This window comes from Ptychodera flava, unplaced genomic scaffold (genome assembly GCF_041260155.1).
Source record: "Ptychodera flava strain L36383 unplaced genomic scaffold, AS_Pfla_20210202 Scaffold_33__1_contigs__length_2856901_pilon, whole genome shotgun sequence".
In the NCBI taxonomy this organism is placed as follows: Eukaryota; Metazoa; Hemichordata; class Enteropneusta; family Ptychoderidae; genus Ptychodera; species Ptychodera flava.
Genome location: NW_027248355.1, coordinates 1609952 through 1633433, shown reverse-complemented (window position 1 = coordinate 1633433; position 23482 = coordinate 1609952). Strand labels below are relative to the sequence as shown.

Below are 23482 nucleotides of genomic sequence, written 5' to 3'. Positions count from 1 at the left end.
ACAGGTACTTTTGTCAGGAAAATAATTGTCTTTTTAACCAGATTCCACTAAAACATATATTAAACATTGTAAACAATTTAAGCGACAACGATTGGCGTCATCATAAACGTATATGTATACAATACACTAATCAGTTCAAGGAAATTATGATTCAACTGACACGAGTCTATGATGAGACTATGCTTAGGCATTTGAATTATTTCCGAAGTGAACTTGTATTCAGTGTTATGACACAAGCATTTTATTCTTCAGGTAGTTTTAATGTCCACGTCGCTAACGACATATTTAAAGGTGGAAATTCCTATTACTCTGGGTTTAAAAGTTATGTTATCCATTTAATCAGATTGTTTTCCTATGATACATACTGATCATGTTCACAAGATTAGTCTGCATGACATGATAGATTTTTTACCCTCGTATTCTTATATTCCGCTTACACTGTATAAATACTGAATACGAAGGAAGAACATGCTCCTCGGAAATAGTTTTCTTCTGTTGACGTTATTAACGGAAAAAAAGCGAACATACATATACCACAAGTTGCGATCACTATCATCAAAAGTAAATTTTATGAAAGACCTTTATCATCGGTTTTGAACAGAGTATATGCGTAAAATTTATGTTGCACAGCCAAATACTATTGATTTGAAGTTAACAGTCATATAAATTAACAATAGCAATGATGAACGCTTGGGAAGGTCATTCTTGTTTGTTTGTTTTGAATGCTAACAGATTCTGAAAGAGCCCCGAGTATGTTTTGTCTGCCCATCCCAAACAATAATGGTTGGCCGCATCCCAGGTGCAAAATACACATACTAAATGGAGTGGTCATGATAACGCTGCCTGCAAATACCGAACAGCTATGCAGAATGGCATCTGAACAGAGCGTAGTATCCAAAAAATATAGGTGCAATAATTTTTCGGTTACTTGTTTAGATGTCAGTGGCAGCAGTCATCCCGCGAGACATCATACATATAAAAAGACTAAAGAGCAAACATTCTTTGATGAAAGTTTGAGAAAAGACATATCAGTAGCATACTAGTTAAGCAGCGGACGATTGAAGGACGTTTGAATGTCTGAGAGTTGCTTGACTTAGTGCTTAGTACCTTGCGGGAAATTTGCGTAAACGCGATAAATGCTTAGTCTATATCATAGATACAGTTCAAATCTAACACCGAAGGTACAAGATTGCATGCCACTTGCCACTTTTAAATATCTCATTCAAAGTAACAATATTACACAATACATGGTACCTTAACAATTTACTATTAGATCATCTTGAAGCAATGATACGTAGCGATACAATGTGACTAGAACAGGTAAGTGCACCATTGTTAGTATACTACACCTGCAAAGATATAGCTCAATGTTTGTGAGCATGCAACAATGACTGTGAGTAATAAGTAGCTGATTTGTGTAGTCCATTGAATGCAATATTAGCACAGTAAAAGTGAGTGAAATTATTATTTCGATTGAAGCATAAAACATTTTACTGGAGACTATTCAACGAGTGTCGTCTGGAGCTCTCAGTTTTAAGACTGTCTGCAATCATTTTTATACAGACATTTATTCCTCAAGTTTAATTCTGATTTTGTGAATCGGCGTCAAATCTGAGCACTACATAATGGTGATAAACTGGAAAAGTTACGACAACCTCTCGTCATAACATACTAGTCAGTAGTTATAGGTGGCACCGTAACGGGCGGATTTTGGCAGGAGGTTCAGTGAGGCACAGTGAGGCACGGTGAGGCACAGTGAGGTTCAGTGAGGCACAGTGAGGTTTCAGTGAGGCAAAGTGAGGTTTCAGTGAGGCAAAGTGAGGTTTCAGTGAGGCAAAGTGAGGTTTCAGTGAGGCACAGTGAGGTTTCAGTGAGGCACCATATTTATAGACACCCTTGCTTGTTGGGACCCCCTAGCCCAGTCAAAATTAACAGTTCTCGAATTTTGGCAGGAGGTTCAGTGAGGTTGAGGGGGGCTTTGGCAGGAGATGTATTGGAGAGTCGTAGGTGCCGATGTTTACCTCCCCCCCCGACACACCTGTTGTGTTGGACCCCCTAGCCCAATCAAAATTAATAGTTATTGATTGTTTGGCAGGAGGTTCAGTGAGGTTCGCGAGGCTTTGGCAGGAGGTGTATTGAAGAACCACAGGTGCCGGCATTTTGGCCCCACCTCCCCCCCCCCCCCCCACACAACTATTTATTTTGGACCCCTTAGCTCAGTCAAAATTTGTAGTTTGTGTATTTTGGCAGGAGTTCAGTGAGGTTCTGTGAGGTTCTGTGGATTTCGGCTGATATCACCTGCAGTGAGGAGCTGCAGGCTCTAATATTTTGACCCCCTAACTCATTTGAAATCAGTGGTATGGCTCCAATTTTTTAGATTCATCTCTTTTGTCCGTTACTTGATGACTTGGAGTGATGAGGTAGATATCGACACCCTAAGTCTGCGAAAATTTTTCATATGGCTGAGATATTGAAGGACACATTGATTGGCTGGTTTAAATACTGCAAAGCATCATGGGATGATTAACAGTCTTCCTCTGATTGGCGTATTTAAATCTAAGATATTTGATTGGTCCATTTGAAGTTATGCAAATGAGGACACTCTTTAAAAGAGATCAGGGCCACTCAGGGCCTCATTCGAGCTCTGACCTTTGACAAGTGCAGACGCATACAGCTATGGCAACCTGTGACCTTACACCGAGCCAGTGTCAGCAAGGATGGCGCAAATGTTATTCAGCGAGGGTCGAGAAGCCCTATTACTTCAATATCAAAACCAATGAAAGCCGATGGTCAATGCCTGGTGTCCCAGAAGGTTTTGATGGGCCTGCAGCCAGTACCCCTGGCAACCACAGTCCCACTCTTCCTGAGCCTGCCCAAGAACCACCATCAACACCCCTTCTGTTCGATTCTCAAAGTACAGATGTGACAGATAGCCAGCCGCAACTGTACTCCCAAGTGCACTCCAGACCCATCACCAGTGATGTCAACACTCAAACAGGTGAGAAGGAGTTTCGATTTCAACTTTCTTCAATGGACACATCTGCTAGGCTTGTTAGTGTAAAGATGTACAAGGGAAGTGCCTATGTTGGAATTCGTGAGTTCTTTAAGCAAGAGAAGACTGGACAGTTGATACCAACCAAGAAAGGTATTACATTAAGACTGGATGAATGGTGTCAGTTAAAAGTATCATAGGGAGAGTTGATGATGCTGTCCAGATGCTGACCTGTAGTTAATTCATTCTATTCCAGAGTTCACTCCACCCCCCATCCCCAACGACCTGGATAGGAAAGTGGCACGCAAGCTGGTGAAATACATCTATGCGAAATTTATCTCACAGGAAGTTGATAAACTCGTGAGTGAAAACTGTGAGGGATGTCAACATGACTATCTGTCCCAGAGGGAACACGAGTGTCTACATTATGGTTGCACACCTGCTGGACAGAGGGAAGTGATTTCCAAATACTTTGGAGCTGCTGCTGAACGGATCGACATGTCTGCAGTGGAAAGATCTGTCCAGGAAGTTGCAGAGATCTGTAACCTCCAAATGGACTTTGGATTGATTGACCTTGACGAATTGCTGCACTTACTGTGTTATCGATGGGCCGACGATCCAGAGGGATGCTTTGAAGCCTTGATGGACAATATTACTGTGTACGGAATGGTTCTCTGCAATGACATTATCGAGTCCATGTGTGCAACAAATGGATCTTCTAGTTGTTAGGATTTCGGCAATGTTTTCAATTGTATCAGTCAACGTTCAAAGTTATTTGCCACACCTTTTGCTGGAGTTGCTATTTTTGATGTTCTCTTTTTTTTGAAAGGTTACGCATGCAATGAATTACTTGAAGTTTCTTCTCGGACTTTCTTCAGGAGTACAAGAACAGTATGGGACACTTACAACTTGTTGTATTCTATTTCATGTTTGTGTTATAAGTTTTGAATTTAAGAAAATAAAATGTGCTGTTAAGACTTAAAGAGGAAAAACTTGTCAGTCTACAGTCTTTGAGTGAGAGAAAGAGAAGTGTGGATGATTAATTTTGTTTAACTGCCCCTTATCCCAATCCGCTATACCCACCCTTGGAAAAATGATACACACTGGTAATGTTTTCAATGGAACAACTTGTCAAGTTTATTTGAATGTTAACACCAGTGCAAATATACAAAGAACAGCTAACTTGCAATGAAAAGTGAACGATAAATTCTAACGCTTCTTTAAAAAGTCAACATCATAAACGTCAAAATCAACACCTGTCAGTTTTTCGATAAAATCATTGACAAGAAAGTCATTGAAAGTCAAATCTTCAGTGAATTGCTTCACAATGTTCGGCATGGACCATCCCCGGCACCGATGCAGCAGATAATAGAGAACGTACTGTCCACACACAGAAGAAAGGGGTCCTTGGAGTCTCTGCCTGTTATAGATCCAGTCAAGAGAATTTCTTTTCAGGAATGTCTCGAAAGGTGTCTTGATGGGTGGACGTCCATAGGAATCGAAATATTCGCCATTATTGCTATCCACAAAGTAGAAAGCAACCCAATGTTTTCCTGGTTTGGTGCTGGGGTCCACATTGGCAACAAAAGCAGCTGGATATGATTTCAGTCTTGTCTTGGGCAAGTTGTCAGAGGCCATCACCCCAACAAAAGAAGATGCTGCGTACCTGTCCCCAGTCAAGATCTCCCTGAGCTCTAAGGTGTCCATGCTTTTCTTATTCGGAGTGTTGAAGGACACGTATTCAAAAGTCAAACAGGATGTTGCGATCTCTGTCAATTTCGATCACGTTGTCTAGCTCGCCATACACAAGTAAATTCACAGTATTTGGCAGGGCTTGTCTGAACTGCAGTTCTATGCCAAGGTTGCCCTCTTTGATCAGGTTCAAATGCCCTCCGTCAGCAGACAAGTCCGGTGTGAGATCAAAGGCAAACAGTGTGTATCCGTTGTCGTATTCATAGCGATTGATATCGATGCCTTCATCCCGACCCATTTTGTTAGTTCCAGTAAAGAGGGAGTAGTAGGCCATAAGGAACGATTGACCGCCGGCCCTGGTGAAGTCCATTTTCAGAGGTTTGCTTGGAATTTGTTTTCCGCCGACATTGAGGACGAGTGATGTCATGTCATAATGTTTGAAGTTGAAAGGGTTCTTCTTGTATGAACCATTGAAGGCATTGTTGTCCACCAGACCCAAGACCACACGTTTAGGTAGCTGTCCCAAAAAGATGTGATCTTTGTTGAAGGACATTGTACCTCCAGAAATGGACAGAACTTTCATCACACAACGATGTATGGGATACTTGGATGGTCCCTGCTTTAAAGCTTCTGCATGGCCCAGCTGTACCGATGGACTGAGTTTAATTTTTCTGACCAGTACTGTAGCTTCTGTGACCACTGCTTTGAAGTTTGGATTTTCTGCAGAGCTCACAAGAGAGAAGGCATTCTTGCTTCTGTTGAGTTTGAGACGTAATTCAACACCATTCATTAGATACTTGGGCTGAAAGAAGAGATCGGAATGGATGGGTCCAACCATATCGACAACTTGACTGCCAGATGTGAAGGCATATCTGCTTTTCAGTCCCTTGTTTGCTTCCCCACCTTCTTTAGTAGGGTCCACTTCGTCCATTTTCAAGTGATAGTCCTTGAAGAATAGGGCAGCAGCAATATGGGTGCCTTTGGCTTCCTTCCCATAATTTAACAACGTCTCCATCATCGCTCGGTATGGGTAAGTAGGGGAGGGGTTGGATATCATTTTGCCATTGAGGTGTACATCGACTTGACTGAACAGTGAATGGAGCCACAGATTGACAGGTCCCACTGCTGCATCTGCACCCAGGTTACTAGCATCAGCTTTTGTGATCTTAGCCTTGATCAGAAGGAGTGTTGAGGACAAATCTATGTAGTCTTCCCCCGAGCCCGAAATCACAAATTCTATGGTCCCGATTCCACAATGTGTGTCAGGGGATGCACTTCTTCCCATTGTCCCTCTTCCACACTGGTCTGAGTTGGAGGAACTGTGAACAAGTCAAGTTCACTCTTTGTCATTCGCAGGAGTGTTCATGAAGAAATGCCATGTTAGTCAAAAATGTCAAGAGATCTTCTCTGTCGCTTGCTTTGGAGGAAATGACTCTTCTGCGTGGCGCTCTGCGTTTTATACCACCACCGCCACCAGGGGGAAAAACTGTTTCAAACCCCTTCCTGCCATTAGGTCTTTTCCAGCTTTTACCAGTCGCCTTTTGGCAGAATGCTTCACGTTACGTCCACTGAGTGCATCACCTGCAATATTGAGTCCTGTTTTTAACACCTGTCTCCCTAGGACTTTGGCTCCTTGTTTCAGCAGCGGTGTGGCTGCACGGAAAAGACCTCCCAACAGACCGCCTAAGCCATATCCTCGCTGCACAGCTGCTCCCTGGAACGATGCTCCATTTCCACCTGATCCACATAAAACTTCCTGTATGTGGCTGGGTTGCTTTCATAGATTTTACGTCTATAAGGCATGGTTCAGGCTACAACAGTGTAGGGCGTCGCTTTCTGAAGGCTAGTGTCACGATCACTTTCCCACTCTGGAATGGTACTCTCTGACCAGTGTCGTCTCTTATGTAGACCTCTACTGTATCAAATTCACGATTTCTCAGGGGAAGAAAGTATGGAGTGTGAAAGGTGTGGTTGATCATCTGTCCGTGGACCCCTTCCACATTTTCTATTCTCAACAGTGGTGCAAAGGTGTCTCCAACCAACTGGTCGTCCACAAGATCGCAATACACATAGAGAGAAGAGAGGTTTCGAACACTGAACATGAAGGGGGATCACTCTTCTGCCGTAATATGGTATTTGGATAAAATCCCATGATTTCAGCCAGACCTGGAAGAAAGTGGAGACTGGTACCCTCACTCACATCAGCGGTTACTTTCCTGGACACTGTGTCGAAAGTCAACAGGACATCGTCGGGTAAACCTCGCTCTCTCAGAGTAGTCAGTATACTTTCAAAATCATCATAGTAACCTGCAGGTATTTTGACAAGTGTTTTTCTATGGTCCTGATCATCATACACAAGGAAGTTTCTGCCCTCGACCACGTTGTACCAAGAGAAAGGGTAATGTATTTCCGTCAAGGCCACTTCCCAATTACCCTGGAGGGAAACGTGCTTTGGTAATTTCACAGTGTAGCCTGTCACTTTATTGTCTGGGAAAACTTCCATGGATGCGTTGCTAGGTAATGTCATGAAGAAGGGGTGTTCAGCCATGGTGACTGTTACTTTCCAAGTGTGGTGCTTGGCCAGAGTACGTCCATGTTATACCTTTGCTAGATCCGTCACCCAGCTGTTAAACTTGTCAGGCCAACCGTACCACTTGACCAAGTATTCTTTCTTTCCCCTTCTCTTTCTGGTCTTGAGTATTTTTTCCACCCTAAAGACATCATCATCTTTCTTAACCACTCTTTGCAGTTCTTGCTCATAGAATGTCCCTTCCAACACTTCACCATCGTAATCTTTCAACTTGTACAAGGGTGGTCGATCATGGATCCGTCCGGATATGGTGAAGACTTCTTCAGTCCAATTTGGAAGGTAGCCCTTTTTGAACATTCGTCTGGCTTTGCTGATTCTCACTTGCTCACCAATGTCGTATTTGAATTTGATTGTTTTGGAGTCAAAATCACTGTACAGTGTGTCCCACACTTCTTTTTCATTGGTCTCGTTCACAGAAGCAGGTTTTCTCTTGATGCTGCGGTGCCAGGTGTTGTTGTAGGAGTGCATCAATTGAGGAAGTATGGATATGTAGTTCAGGGTGTTGGTTCTGGTGAAGTATTTCCACATTTTCGTCTTCAGTGTGCGGTTGAAACGCTCAACCACAGATGCTTTTGTTTCATTTCCAGTGGTGAAGAAATGAACGCCTTCATTCTTCAGTAATTTTTGAAATATGTGGTTGACAAACTCTTTACCTTGGTCTGTTTGCAGTTTTTCTGGTTTTCGTCCACTTTTAAAAATCTGTTGGAAGGCTGACACTAAGGTAGTTCCACGTTTATCTTTCAAAGGAATGGCCCAGGCATACTTGGACAGGATGTCAATACATGTTAGGATGTATCGGTATCCTCTGTTGTATTTTGCCAGTGAACTCAAATCAGCCAGATCAGCTTGCCACTGCTGATCTATACCCCCAACAATTACTCTAGCCCTTGGAAACCTCCACCGCACAGGCTTGTGCAGTGTGTAAGTGTCTTGACGTTGCATCCATTCCCTCACTTGCTGACGGGTTATTTTCACCCCCTTTTCTCTTGCAGCACGGTAAACAGCATCGATTCCTCCAAAACTTGCGGAATGACCTGGATCGTAAATACCTCGCTGAGATGTTGATCCAACTCCGTCGATTTGGTCGCATGTTTCATGTTTGATGACGATGGACCCAGAACAGCAGGCACACAGACACCTTACACGTTTGAGAACATCATTTACAGAAAGAGAAGGGGGACAACACTCCATGACCGCAACTTCCTGTAAAATGACCGGCGGCAGAACGGGCCTTGTTGTTTTAAAAGTCGATCCAACTCTTTGGACGATGCCGAGGTCTTCTTGCTGTTGAAATGACAGGAGGCGCCTTCTTCGTTTTGGTAGACGGCTGTTCACTGAACATTTCAGGTTCACCATCACTGACGTCCATGTGAAGTAATCCTTTGGATTTCTTCAAAGACTGGATCCAGTTCCATCTGTCTCTGTTTCCTACCAGATCTTGTGGAATGTTCATGGTAGACAATACCTGTGCAAACTGTTGCCATCCCCTGGGAGTGTGAGTTTCCTTCGGCGTAAAACATCATTGACAAGATCTACCATGTAGGTGCCTGGCACAGGACTACCATCGTACACCAGTTCCCTTTCTCGTTCCAGTCAATTAGATCGTTCTGTTTAACTTTCTGCAAGAGTAGTTTTGCTTTTTTCTTCATAGATTTTGGTACACTTTCGATGACATCCAACTCTACCCCATGTGCTGGCTTTCCATCATCAACCCTTTCCCCTTCCGTGCTCAGGTTTAATGAAGACATGGAAGAAGAAGTTGCAGCCGAAGCATCGGTTTTCATCTCAGATGGAACGATGCTGATTTTCACAGGTTCCTTCCTTTTGTCGACAAAAGCCCTGTACTGCTGAAGAGTCTGTTGGTATAGCTTAGCTTTTTCATCATCAGCTATATCTGTTCTTTCTAAGATCTGTTGCATCTCCTGGTCTAACGAGGACAATACCTTGGTGACAGGATTTGTTGTCTGATTCTGCTGTAGTTGTATTGTATCGAGTAATTCCTGTGGCACAAGTGCCATCTTCTTGGCGTGTTCCATGGGCATGGTGGCCGTCACTTGAACAGGAGACTTCCGAGCACGGAGAGGACAGGTCCCAAAACAGCAGAGAGGAATCCACCTTTCTGGACCAGTATTTTCTTCTTCTTGGATGTTTTAACCTTTCTATCTGTCAGCGTGCGAAGTTGATGTTTGTATTTGCTCAGTTTCTTCTTTTGACTCGCTGTCAGTGGAACACTGCCCCTCAGGATATTCAAACAACACTCGCAAAGACAGCGAACAAGTTCGTTACTAGCTCCTTCAATAACTCCCCTCTGTTGCTTTGGATTGCCTCTGGCTAACACAGACAGAAAGTGGGCATGCTTTCTCTTTTGCTGAGACATGTTGAATGATGACATTTTTTTTTCGATCATATCTGTTTTATGTTTTTCTGGCATAAACGAAGGTAGTATCTCCAGGGGAAATGTGCCAACGCAGACGAACTTCGGGTGCATTTGGTTTCAGGTCTATAAGAAGATAGCCATAGGGTTCTCGGGTAGCATCGATAAAGGCTTCCTGAATAAAACGCCTGTTTCCAGGATACATTTGCTTGGCCAGGTGTGTGATTTGTGATCCATCTCTCGGATTTTTGAATAGGACCAGATAATGTGAATTTAAACTCATGGTTCGGGTCTCCCTACCTTGATGAAATAAATTTTGCAAGATGAGCATCACAGACAGATTGCGATGGTGAGAACCCTTGGTGAAAAGATTGGTAATCCTCTTGTCATTGCCAGTTTCAGACATCAGATCATCAAGAATTAATAAATTGGATTGACGAGGGGAGAACATATTGTCCAAGTCTTCAGGAATGCCTTCGACAAAATGAATGCTTGGAATCTGCGCAGTGAGTTCTGCATAGGCAGATTGGTATTCACCGTAACACCAGACAATGTGTTCTGGAGAAGGAAAAATCATGGCTTCCCGTTCCTTGAGCAGTCGCTTCACAAATTCTGTTTTGCCTGATTGTGTTGGTCCACATATGAGAGCAGTGAATGGATGTTGAAGTCTGACGTCCATGCTTGAATGGGTTGATGTTGTTCGGACAAAATGTGAATTATTCGAATCAGCTGGCACATCAACTGATGGGAATCAGATTGCCTGGCTACTTTCAACAATCTGCGTCTTTCCACTTTGTCTTCGATGTTATGCACTTGTGTGAGATGGTTTGCCAATCTGACAAGGTGCTTTGCATGACAGCCAGGGTAAGGACAGTTCTTTCGAACTCGAGGCATGGCACATCAAGTCAGCCTGTCAGCTCTTCAGTCTGACTGCTTAGGTATTCCTTTTCAATCAATTTCACTGTTTGGATCAACTTTATAGTGATATGAGACGGGCTTCCTTTTGAAAAATTTATCATAGATTATGTATGGCAACACACATAAATACAGGAAGAACATTGGATTTGAAAAGTCCCGATTATTGATGATCAACTTCAACAGTGTTTGCAGAATGAGACCCATCACATCAAATGAATGTCAGACTGAAAACATCACAAACTTATACAGGAAAATAATTTCATTGGGTGATCTCATTTCTTGACAGCAGGAGGGCAAAAGGGGCAGGGGCCCGTGGGGCAAAGGGGCCTTCAAAAGTTTCTTGTGGAACATATCAAATGAAAGGGTGAACCTTTCAGTGGTGAGCAGAACTCCTTTAAGGTGGCCCCTGGGGCAGCGGGGCCTACTTTTTTGGCCTTTGGGACAAAGGGGCCACACATACACACTGACTCATTTGCCAACACATTCATACACAAACACCAGCAAATAAATTAAGACAAGCCACTGATCCATTTCAAATGAACAAGTTGACTTTGGTTTAATACATCAAACTTTTAACAAGATTTCGAACAGCAGTTCCTTCCAAAGACAATAAATTTAATATCTCATGAGAATATCCAATCCAAAACTGTTAGGCCGTCACACTGCTTTTAGATATAATTAAACGCTGCTTCTTTTTTTTTTAAATCAGTTTTAAACAAATGTAGAATGACTTGGGTTTTTTTTTTTTTGGTTTTTTTTTTTTTGTTTTTTTTGTTTTTGGGTTTTTTTCCGAGAGAGATGAAACAAACAAAGTTGTCACAGTGACTGTATTCGTCACAAAACAGATCGATTATAACTGTTAGGCCGTCACACTGCTTTTAGATATAATTAAACGCTGCTTCTTCTTTTTTTTTTAAATCAGTTTTAAACAAATGTAGAATGACTTGGTTTTTTTTTTTTTTGTTTTTTTTTTTGTTTTTTGTTTTTTTGTTTTTTTTCGAGAGATGAAAACAAACAAAGTTGTCACAGTGACTGTATTTGTCACGAAACAGATCGATTATAACTCTAACAATGCGGTTTGGATTCCAAACAGTCAGTCACTATTACATTACAGATCCAATGGAATGGTGGATATACCATCTTCAAGAACTTTTCTCTTGATGTAAAGGTAGGTGAATCCATATTTAAACTGCCGATAGGTGTACATGTAGATGCCTTCCAGACGAAATCCTCTGTTCGTGACGGTTTTGGGACTTCTTGATCTTAAAACATCAAGGTACACTTCTTTGGTGATGCTGTTAGTTTTCTTGCTGACTCCCTTGCTGGAAAATTTATCCTTCTCCCCTCCAAAACAGTAATATGATTTACTGTTGAGGGCGATGATGCCTTCACCTTGCCACTCTACCTTGAAGAGGCCGGGTGTTCTCTTGTCATGTTGAAAATGGGTTGGTCGGGGAAACCACATGTGACGTTCTGCTTCATACTCAGTCTTCAGTTCAGTCTTAACCAAACTGTCGAGTGTGTCTGCGGCAATGGCTATGTAGGCAGAGTCTGTGTCCATTTCAACATATTGCCAGTCACTCCTGTCAAAATACTTGCTCATGAAGTCATAGTAAAACTGTAGCATGCGTAGCTTGGCATACTGGTAGACGAATATTCCTATTTGCATGGGTTGGTCTATTGTGATCGTTTGTTTTGAGCAAGATACTTCGTAAGGTGTCATCGGAGAAGTCGATGATTCTTCTGAAAAGGGGTGAATTGACAAGCCGGTTCGCTTCGACGATACCACAGATTTTCACATCGAGATGTTTGTCCTTGTTCATCAAAGTTTTTCCATATGCGCTGTTGCCGAGGAGTTTCATTGTATCACCCAGAACAGACTTAGAGGCATCAGTGTCTCCTTGTCGGCGGGCCTCTGATACAGCTTCGCCAAACTCTTTGAAACAGGACTTCGGCGTATACTCGATGACTTGGTGTATTCGTTTCACAACAAGTCCATGCTCCAGGTACCATTTCAGAAGGGGCGAAATAAGAAGAAGTTGTTCGCCATGCAGGCTACCAATCAGTGACCGACGAGGGGACCTCAGCTGATCTTTTTCTGTCGCGAATGAAAACATGTGTTCACCTATGTCCGATCTGGAGACATTCACGTTCTTAAAGATTGGACACATCTCAGAAAAGTGTTCTTTGAGATGAGGTGGTACTTCGATGTCGCACTCAATCATTCCAAAGAAATCTCCACTGCGGACAGCCTCCAGTATGTCATTTTCTTGCAGGAAGAAAGACCTGTCAAAATATCTAACCTGTCTTCTCCGACGAAAGGACTTTAGTTCAACATCATTACGTCTCATGTCAAGGTACTGGCATTCCCAGAGGGTTACTAGATTGAACCCCATGTCTCTGATGTATTTTTCGTTGTTCACAGTGTCCCTATAGAGTTCACTCATTGGCTTTCCTCGCACCTCATTGATTTCTTTTCCTCTGTTTACGATACAATCATGGCCATGCCAGAAACAACCATGGAATTGGTAGACAGTGTTGGAGTTTTCACAAAACCCATCAACGGGGAGCTGACGACTGCCAAGACGTCGTTCTCTTGCGTTGCCCCTATGCTGAATATGGATGTTTTCTTTGCTAGCAACAAAGTCCAGCCACTCCACTGCCATGGGTTCTGACCATTTTCGCTTGAAGTTTTCACTGGCCTTTCTTCTGACATAAAAGCCTGTAGGCATCTCTTGCATCAGTGCCCAAAGGTATAGGGCATTGGCATCATAGCCTACTATCTTCTTGCACTTTTTGCCATCACGAATGGCCGTTTTGTCTGCCTCTTGGTAACGGTGGAAAATAATGCTTGGACCACCGATGATGTTGGATTTGAATGTGTCGTATAAGTCTCGATCTTGCTCGCTGATAAGAGAGAAGTTGACGTCGGCCGGAAGCTGTCCAAAGAGGTATCGCATAGTCACACCGGGTAACGAAACTGCATCTTTGAAAGGATCAACTGCTTTATCTCTGTAGAAGGCAACCATGTTGTCAATGGCTTGGAGAAAGGGTTTTACGTCATTGTTGTTATACCATATGAGGAAGTCTCTGAAACTTGTCATTTGGCGTGTTTCCCAGATCTGCTGACAAAATGCATAGTCTTCCATGCTAATGTTGGTCGCCTTTAAGCTGCTATAAAAAGCCGAGTGTGGTGGAAGTGACCTTTGTTTCAGCTTTTCGAGCGAATCCATCCATTCGTACGGAAAGAATCCCTTTTCTTCACCTGCATTGTATGCTTTCAAGAACTGAGCATAACTGCAGCCATGGGAGATGTAGTTTGCGACATCAAGAAACCGGAGTCTGTCTGTCTCTAGCACCAGATAATCAGCAGACCTCTTTATGACGAACTTGACTTCATCTTGCTGTAACAGTTCTGGCCAAAGGAAAGGTTTTGCTACGTTCAGGTCATAACGTCCCGAATTGAAGCCAAGAACAGGCAGCTGTTTCAAGTACCTCATCAAATGACTCCACAGCTTTATCAGAGGATGTTTGTCATCATCATCATCTACAACGCCCTCGTCTTCCATCTTCTCCTTTAACTCGTTTACAACGATGCAAACCTGTCCTCCATCATATGGAAGCAGTGACGACTGATGGTGTTCAGGTAGCTGAGCATGTCGGATACCAATTGCTGAGGGTCTCCTTCAGAAATAAAACAGCGCGGTTCGTCAAACGATGGTACATTGCTGCATACGCTGACACTCAACAATTCGTGTTTTGCTTCCAGGCGCAGTTTGTCACCATGGGATGAACTTATGTTGTCCTTGTTGAGATAACACTCGAAATCAAACGTTGCCCTGTAAGGGTAGAAGCGCAAATCTTCTGGCACAGCAATTCCCATCATTGAAAGCGAATCAAAAATGGTAGGTGCGATTTGAAAAGTGCCTCCAGGGAACTTGTGTCTTGTTTCAGATGTACAGGATTTCTCGTGTTTGTGAAGATTTCTTAAGCAGTCATATAATTTGTCACAGGAGGAACACTTGAAGGATTCAGCATATTGGTAGAAATCACGAATGTACGAAAAGTGACCATGGTGGTGGTTGATGTACATGGTGTGGCCATATTTTCTCTTGGATTGGACAAGGTGTTTGACGATTCTCTTTGAGCGGGGAGACTCCTCTTCCTCCATAGAGAGTTCGCAAACTTCGATATTAATAGCGAACATATTTTCCAATTTTGAAACGTCGTCAAAGGACACACCTTCAAATTCCTCACCAACTGAACGTCCCTGCTGCTGGAGAAACTGCTTTAGGTAGTTGACTGTAGCCACTTCTAGATTGGTTTCTTCGTAACCCTTGGCTAGTGCGAGGCAACGAAAGAAACACAGATTGTCATCATAGGGTCGGTTGGTATGCGGGTTGTTAACCAGTGCCACAACACTGCGACATGCTGTCAGTGCAACAGGTAAGTTGCCGATGTCCTGGCACCCGATGCTGTGTTTTGACATTTTCACAACATAGATGGTAACATTGGTAATAAGTTCAATAACCCATTTAGTGTCCGGTCTGCGGTGTTTGATGTCTTCCATGACGTCGAAATCGCGAAGGCGATCCAACAGGTCGGCCAACTCATCTTGGGTTCGAATCAAGGCAGGGTTGTCTAAGAGATGGTTGTTCTGAGATGGATAGAAGTATCTCAACTGATCGGTTTCGACATGACGCATAATAAAACCAAGCGCAAAGTTGACTTTATATTGGGTGGATTGGCGTCGATGGACCATGTTTAGGAAACTCCTCAAGTCATCTAATTGGAAACCACTTGTCAGTCTAAAATTGTAAACATCTAGCAGGGGATTTCCTTCTCGATGCCTTGACCTGATATGGGACCAGTTTTCCCTGTACGTTGGAGTAAGATCTGATGGATCATCTTCTCCAAAAATGGGCTCAATGGGATCAACAGGCAATTGTTGTTCCATGTCGCTGCCTGACGCTGAGGCATGTCCACTCCCACCACCGCCCATCTGAACTGGTGCATTTCTTCATCTGACGATGACGATGAAGACCATGACGAGGTTGACGATGCAGGAGATGAACTTTCGGGTGCATGATCACGATGGCGGTGTGCCTTTAATGCCTGAAAGGACTTGAAAGCGTAACGACATCGCGCACACTTGTATGTTACGGATCTGCATACTTTCTTGTGGATTTTGCTATGGTTGATGTGATGAGACTTCCTGACGAAGGTCATGTCGCATACGTCACACTTGTACTTTGCCTTTGCTGTGCCGTGAGCCGCCTTCATGTGTTGTAACATGTTATCTTTCCGTGTAAAAGGACGGTCGCAAGTCGGGCAGGGAAAACGCTTTTGTTTAGTGGAAGAACCGCTTGTACCCTTGGAAGTACTGGCGTGTGCATTTGAACGATGAACACTGGTTTCGTGCCGCACCAGGTTGTCCTTCCGATTGAAAGACCGGTCACAGTATGAGCATGAGTAACAATGCTGTTCACCATGAACACTGGCAATGTGACGACGCAAAGTGCCTTGACAAGAAAAACGCTGTTTGCAGTGGTCGCAACATAGCTCACTATTAGCATTACTCACCGAGGGTACCGGTGTAGTTGTGAGTGGACGGTTTGTGATTTCTTGTAGGGCCTCTAAATACTCTGGGGATGGCTGTTGATGTGTGGAGAGCAGAGGTGGTGCTACAGAGCCAGTTGCAATCCTGAAATTGAAAAAAAAAAAAAAAGGGAAAAATATGATTCTGTTTCTTATATTTGAACAACATTATAATTATTATTATTATTATTATTATTATTATTATTATTATTATTGTTGTTGTTGTTGTTGTTGTTTGTTGTAATATTATTATTATTATTATTATTATTATTATTATCATCATCATCATTATAAGTAAAGATACTTAGTGTGGAGTAACCAACAGCTGTTAAAAAAAAAAAAAGAAAAAAAGAACACTTACTTTGATCTTTTAGTAGGAGAACAGCCACCGTCATTAAGTAATTGATCAATTGCTGTCTGTGATTGAACAGCGGCTCTGTTTAACGGAGGAAAAAAAAGAGAAAATGTTAGTTGTACATGACTTTAACACAACTCAACAGAGAAAGTCGGGTAATTTAATATCATCGCACACGTAAATAAGAAAGGTATACCTGCATATCTGAGGTGAGTGAGCTTCATATCTAGGTGTCGATGACTCGGAGGAGTCGTTCGGGTGGCTAAAAGGAAATAAAATAAACACAATGAGTGAGGTAATTGCCAGCTTTATGCAGTTATATCTCACACCATTCACTGCACTTTGAAAATAAGTTGTTTCTATGTTATATACTCTAATTACAATGTTTGATATCAATACTATCTACTACTTTATTGCATGTAAGCCTACAGGTGAAGCCGGAGGACATACGTCTTCAGCAGACCTCTGTGACTGACTGTCCATCTCATTGCTTTCATCACACACCAACACCTATACAGTGAAACAGATCATTCGATCAGAGCGTCATTAGTCCAAACTGATCATACAGTTGTCTGTAACGGTCGGAAAACGATGCATTAACCCTCAATTAAGCCTTACACGTGCACACCCATGATTTAATATAATACCAGCTGCTCTCGATCATGAATAACCTAGTTGAAACATTGTAACAATTAATGGTTGACCCCTAAGCTAACTGTCAGGTCACACCGCACACTGATATATCCTGCGATCGATACATGCGATCGCCTTATGACGGTTCAACTTGTTTGCATAAACTGTACAGATTTCAAGCTATTTCATCGTAATTCCGAATGACATGATCTTCACGGATTTTGTAGTTGTGTCGCTCGAACATTACAAGTCGAAATAGAAAGAATGAACTGGAGCATCAGTGGGCGAACGCGGCATGCAATGCATTTATTACGTGCATGCAATGCACTGTGCAATGCAACCGCGGCCGCACAAACGTAAGCAGTTGAAACACGAAAACATTGCGTACGTTCAATATTTATCCTTTACTATCTTTAAAGCATGCCAACTGACTCTAAACACTGTTCCGTCTTTATATAAATTATATAAATCTGAAGAATTGAAGGGTATGTGTTTCAAATGCATCGAAAAAAGTGTTAATGATCGCACAGCTTCCGCGAATTCAGTGCGCAGACGACAATCACGGCCCGGCGCGGGAGTTGCGGTAGCCTCCACAGTGAACACGAAAATAGCGTACGCACAAGAGAATATGTATAAAACTCACAGATTATTTTCAGTTGTAATATTCACATATAGCATTGACGAACACAGTGAATTTAGCCAAATGATAAAGAGTAAACAAGCTATTGTATTTTGCAATAAAAAAATACTTAAAGGAAATGATCACAGGATGGTAGTGTCCGTACGGCAATGTATTGTTTAGGCCTACGTGTATACATAGCAGCAGTGTACTGAATAACAAATCTCCGTAAACTTTCACTTTTGATGATGAATACTTACAGTGTTATCACTTGGTGACTGTGGTCCATGCTGTCTCTCCAAATCGTCAATTATTTCCCACTGACTTGCAGTGAATTCGGGAGAATCATCCCATTCCATGTTACCTCGAGCGAAAGTAACAGACGCGAGACACGAACAGGTAGCAAAGGCGAAAGAAGCAGTTGAAGCCGTCGATAGATGGCGCACATCACAACAAGTTAGAGCTGGAGGACATGCTCAGAGCTGACCAGGACGGGTGACTATCGCTACCGATCCTGTACCTCACTGCCATTTTTTGTTTTGAGAGGAGAGGGCCAAGACTGGGCCTTTTATAGATGTTAAGCACGATGCATACGGCCAATCACAGCCAAGTATTTAGGTTGCCAAGTTTAACTGGGTTAGGGGGTCCAAAACATTAGCGCCTGCGGCTCCTCACTGCATCTCATGCCAGCCGAAAACCCCAGAACCTCTACGAACTTCACTGAACCTCCTGCCAAAATTCACAAACTGTCAATTTTGACTGAGCTAGGGGGTCCCAAACAAATAGAAGTGTGGAGGGGAGGGGTTCCCGTTAATTTTGACTGGGCTAGGGGGTCCCAACAAGCAAGGGGTGTCTATAACATTGGTGCCTCACTGAAACCTCACTGTGCCTCACTGAAACCTCACTTTGCCTCACTGAAACCTCACTTTGCCTCACTGAAACCTCACTTTGCCTCACTGAAACCTCACTTTGCCTCACTGAAACCTCACTGTGCCTCACTGTGCCTCACTGTGCCTCACTGTGCCTCACTGAACCTCCTGCCAAAATCCGCCCGTTACGGTGCCACCTATTACTCTAGTCCAGGGAACAGCTGTTACGTGATGATTATTGCATAACTTTGCGTCTACATTCTGTTGTCTATTAGGTAAGCTTATATTGGGTCCACATATTGTTGATGACTTTTCTCTCCGGACAACTCTCAGCGAAATATTGAAAATATGAACTCTGGCAAGTATGTAAGAGGTAAGAGAATGAACAAAAAGATTTATTTTTCGATAGGATTTGAACCCAAAACCTATGCTAACTACCACTAGCTTCATCTGCATGTATAAAAGATGACTGAACATCAGAGTAATGACATGGCAATTTTGACTACAAACTTTTCACGCATCTGAAATTCTATGAAGCTATGCATGCACTGTAGCTTTCATCACTCTCAAATTCAATACATCGCTACAGTGAGCCTCGAGACAGATTCCAGAATAGCACTTATTAGTAACAGGGTTTAAACTCTGGTCAGAAAGAAAAACAAGTAAGGTTGAAGAATAATGTGCATGAATAGCTTTTCACACCTGACGCATTGTAAAAAATATAAAAATACTAACTACGTCTGTACATTGCTATAGAAACAAGTTAGCATTTCCAAGTGGTTTTGATCATAGCAAGGAGAAACCAAGTGTATTTTGCAGTGCAAAGCCAGCTTGTCATTACTTACAAATTAAGGAAATTGCAAACTTGTGGAATTAATGTTACACATAGTGTCAATTTTACACACAACTGCAACATAAACTGAGGCATCCGAATTGCTTTTCACATCTTGCTTCATATTTTTAAATACTTTGTACAAGATGAATATATCTTATAGGTTATTATGACCACTCGTACACTGGTTGAACTGGCGTTGGAGACGTGTACTTTGTGAGAAATTAGCTGACTTATGGTGTTTCTTGTCCGAAATCTTTGGAAAAATCTCATGATCATTAGTTAGTTACATGAAAGCTCATATTAAACTGAGTGTGTCAATCCATTGTCCTGTCGGGTCACTTTTCAGCGCGTATATATCACTTCTCAGTGATATCTTGGATGAACGGGTCACGCCAGTTTATCAGACAAATACATTTGCATATCTCAACAAGTTTTCATGTAGATATGCTTAAAGTATACTACGTAAATCTAAATTAACCATCGAGTTTGTAATATTTGTTCTTTGCACATGCTATGGTGACACATCTCTAAATGTGTAAAGGCTCTTAGGCAAAGAAAGATATGATACAGGTAGTAATGTGGATAGTCAAGGAGATAAACCTCCGTATTTTCCGGATTTTCGCTATTTTTAAGCGAAAGTATGTTCGGCAAATTTCGTGTTGTTGTTGTCGTGTAGTGCTGCCGACAAGGTGAAAAAGTTTGAACTTCGGGTAGGTGAGAAGTGAAAGTCTTTTATCGATACTGTCAGATTTTACTCAATGGTTTACCATAAGTCATATCGTCTTCTACATGTTTGTAATTGGAGGAATTATTTATGAAACTGCTGGCGTGATATGTTTTGATTGGCGTGAAGCAGTGTTTCTGCCCTACCGAGAGCACAGAAAGTAAGCATGGTTGCTACACGACAGGCAGCACGATGCCATCTCGTCCTACTTGTCGCATAATCTCGTGCCATTATCAACCACGCACCAAGTCCAAAAAGGTTTAACACCTGTGAAGCTCATTTTAATTTGAATAGGCAATAGTTTATCGAGATGACCATGACATCAAACAGAGTGCCGCGTTTCTAGTCTGTCTTTCTATTTGTTCGTGATATAATATACAGAGATAGTGAGGGTAAGGGTTAAGTAATAGGCACACATGCAACGCAGGAACTACTTGTTGTACAATGAAGAAAGTTTAATGCATGACATTTATTGATCATATCTCCAAGACGGATACTGCCTGGAAGACCCTGTGGATTCAACGTACGAAAATTTAATTTTATAGGAATTAGTGTAGCATTTCAATGCGTGTAATACCACTTATTTTAGTGGCTTTTTATGACAGTTGACAAACCTCATCAGATCGCCCGATACTGCGTTTTTAAATTTACATGTTTATATATTTTACCATATACTATTAAAATACTTTGTATTTAGTTTAACATCTGGGTCGCTATTGTACAAATATGGTTTTAGCAACTTTAGTTCGTTAGTGAAATAGGTTCAGCAACGTAATTTATCATTGCTCACTGAGAGAGCGTGTTTATTGTATGATAACTATAGCAGTTTATATGTCATCAAAAGCTTTGGACATTAGACGGATAAAAGAACGTACTGAGTTATTTGGTCGTTTGTATAAGTAGGCATCAATTCTGTTGTCCGCTTTACTCTCTTCATGATTTATGGTGCTAAGGGAGTGGCAAGTGGGACATGACGTAAAAGTCGTTTGTGACGAGCAATCTATCAACTCTTGATTTTTTTTGGTACCACAGCAACTGGAAAATTATTACTTCTGGTGCTGGTTGGACTGAGCATACTTTTCATAACTTATCGTCAACCATTCAACTCAAAAGAACAGGTTATTTCATCTCGACCAATTGAAGACCCGGATGGAAGCGTATCAAAATCGACTGACAACTCGGTGATGTTCAATGAGAATAAAAATCAGAACGGAAGCCAAATACACACCCTCGTTATCGGCAGAATGCAAAGTGGATCTACTGCTACTGGAAGCCTGTTGGGTAAACTAGAAGACTCTTTCTATGTTTATGAACCTGATCACGTGATACTGGGCTCCATTTATCATAGAAATGTCCACATTGACAGTGCAGATAATTTAGAGGCGATGCAACCATATCTATGTCAGTTTTTGGGAGCTTTGTACAGCTGTAATTTTAGTTCATACGATTACTTCGTAAGAGGATTTCGTTGTAATGGTATGCTTAGAAAAAAGGGGTTCTTGACTGATTTTTTGTCTGATCAAGTCACTGAAGCTGAGCTGGCATCGTTCTGCAAATCAAAGACGATTATCACATCCAAAGTTGTTCGCTTCATTGACGTAAAGTCTTGTCTACCTACCTTGCAAAGGAACAATGTCAAGATGGTATTCTTGGCACGAGATCCCAGGGGACTGATCATCTCTCGACTGCGCCATATGGGGAATCGATTAGCTTCATTTGCTGATGATTCCAATGTCAATTATTATCCGATTGAATATGTCGTAAAAGAACACTGTCATTGGCTAGACAGCATCTATAATTTACTGAGGAATGGTTCCAAGTGGTTGAAAGATAATTCGATGCTGATTCGTTTTGAAGATTTGTCTCTGTATCCTCATGTCATAAACTCAGCTATTTATGATTTCGTAGGTCTTACACCGCCCCCGGCAAAGTACGTACCTAGAAACGAATCTGCATCAAGTTGGTTCAAAACGAATGATTATGCTAGAATGAAAAAATTTCAGGAGTACTGTCCAGAACATGTTTATGATGAATTTGGGTGGGTAAGAATTAAAAGTGAAGATGACTTTGAAAAAGCAAAGACGTCTTCAAGCTGGTACCGTGAAATGCCAGGAAACGGTGTAATACTTAAATACACGGTGCCATAACTACTGAAACTTCTTCGGATCTAGTCTAACAGCAATTTTTATGTTACATGTCACACTTCAAACCATTCTACGACTTAAAAATATTCGGTTGTTGAGGACGTGATATAGAACCGTAAGGATGCGAAATTTAAATATGTGAAAATGCATTTAAATAAATGAATCTTTTTAATATATAGGATAAGTATGAAAATGAATTTCAATCTTATTATTCTTGGTTTCTGTCGTTTATTCAAAATCTCAAGATATAGATACTTGATTTTTTGTCTTTCCAAATGACTGATTAACACGTATCGAACTCTGGTAATTAATCCCTTCTTTTGAGTAACACCTCTGACTCTATATTTAGCTCAAAAATATTGATATGCGAGTATTATCATGTGTTTCTTGAAGCAGCTACAGATTTCAGCTTATATTTGCCAACGGATTTAATCACGCATCATGCTTGTATATGCTTTGTCATGTCGTCTTCTCTCTGAATTCAAATAAATATTATCAAATAATAGGGCTGAAATGATGTATTTATGTAGAGGTTAGTTTGATCGACATTTACATTTCAATGCAGTTATCAAATTGAAACGTCATTGCTTGATGAGAATTTCTGTTCCTGAATGTTAAACGTTAATAGTCTGCATGCGTCCCGTCTCACTACCAAGTGAGGTGCATGACGGTTGATCGACTATGTTGGGTGCATGATGATTAAAGGTGACATTTGATTTGATCAATACATTTTAATAAGAAGTTGGTATTACTGTATTCATGGGAATCACTCTTGCATGTGTCGTTTCGTTCTGTGTTCAAATGATATATATATATATATATATATATATATATATATATATATATATATATATATATATATATAAGCATCAAATGTTGTTAGCTTTGCAATTATTGGTATAGAGGTAGGTTTGATCAACGACAACGTTCATCACCTTCAGTTTAGTTATCCTTTTGAAAAATCATTGCTTGGTTTGCAATAGCTATATAGTGGTGCGGCATAACCAAAATTTTCATAACAATTGTGCATTTTGTGATAAAAGCATGAAATTTGGTACGAATGTAGATTATCATGATATAAATCAATTTGGATACCGAGCCACCACGGGTTGAGCCTCGTTCTGGTGTGGCGGCCATTT

At 41.6% G+C, this 23482-nt stretch overlaps 4 protein-coding genes across 4 annotated transcripts; 2 read left to right on the top strand and 2 right to left on the bottom strand.

Annotated features, from left to right (window-relative positions):
- On the top strand, positions 1 to 22840 carry LOC139127626 (carbohydrate sulfotransferase 1-like). The gene is made up of 3 exons (XM_070693543.1): positions 1 to 1320; positions 18916 to 19013; positions 21232 to 22840. Exons 2-3 carry the CDS (start codon positions 18989 to 18991, stop codon positions 22344 to 22346), a joined length of 1140 nt encoding a protein of 379 aa, XP_070549644.1. The 5' UTR covers positions 1 to 1320; positions 18916 to 18988; the 3' UTR covers positions 22347 to 22840.
- LOC139127597 (uncharacterized) lies at positions 2303 to 3984 on the top strand. The gene is made up of 2 exons (XM_070693509.1): positions 2303 to 2998; positions 3249 to 3984. The coding sequence occupies exons 1-2, from the start codon at positions 2677 to 2679 to the stop codon at positions 3719 to 3721; spliced, it is 795 nt and encodes a 264-aa protein (XP_070549610.1). The 5' UTR covers positions 2303 to 2676; the 3' UTR covers positions 3722 to 3984.
- On the bottom strand, positions 4734 to 5969 carry LOC139127540 (uncharacterized protein F54H12.2-like). The gene has a single exon (XM_070693447.1). The coding sequence runs from the start codon at positions 5967 to 5969 to the stop codon at positions 4734 to 4736; it is 1236 nt and encodes a 411-aa protein (XP_070549548.1).
- Positions 15391 to 18829, bottom strand: LOC139127539 (zinc finger protein 28-like). The gene is made up of 5 exons (XM_070693446.1): positions 18032 to 18829; positions 16929 to 17029; positions 16716 to 16781; positions 16526 to 16600; positions 15391 to 16270 (listed from the first exon to the last, which is right to left on the bottom strand). Exons 1-5 carry the CDS (start codon positions 18128 to 18130, stop codon positions 15391 to 15393), a joined length of 1221 nt encoding a protein of 406 aa, XP_070549547.1. The 5' UTR covers positions 18131 to 18829.
- Positions 22841 to 23482: the final 642 nt, after the last annotated feature.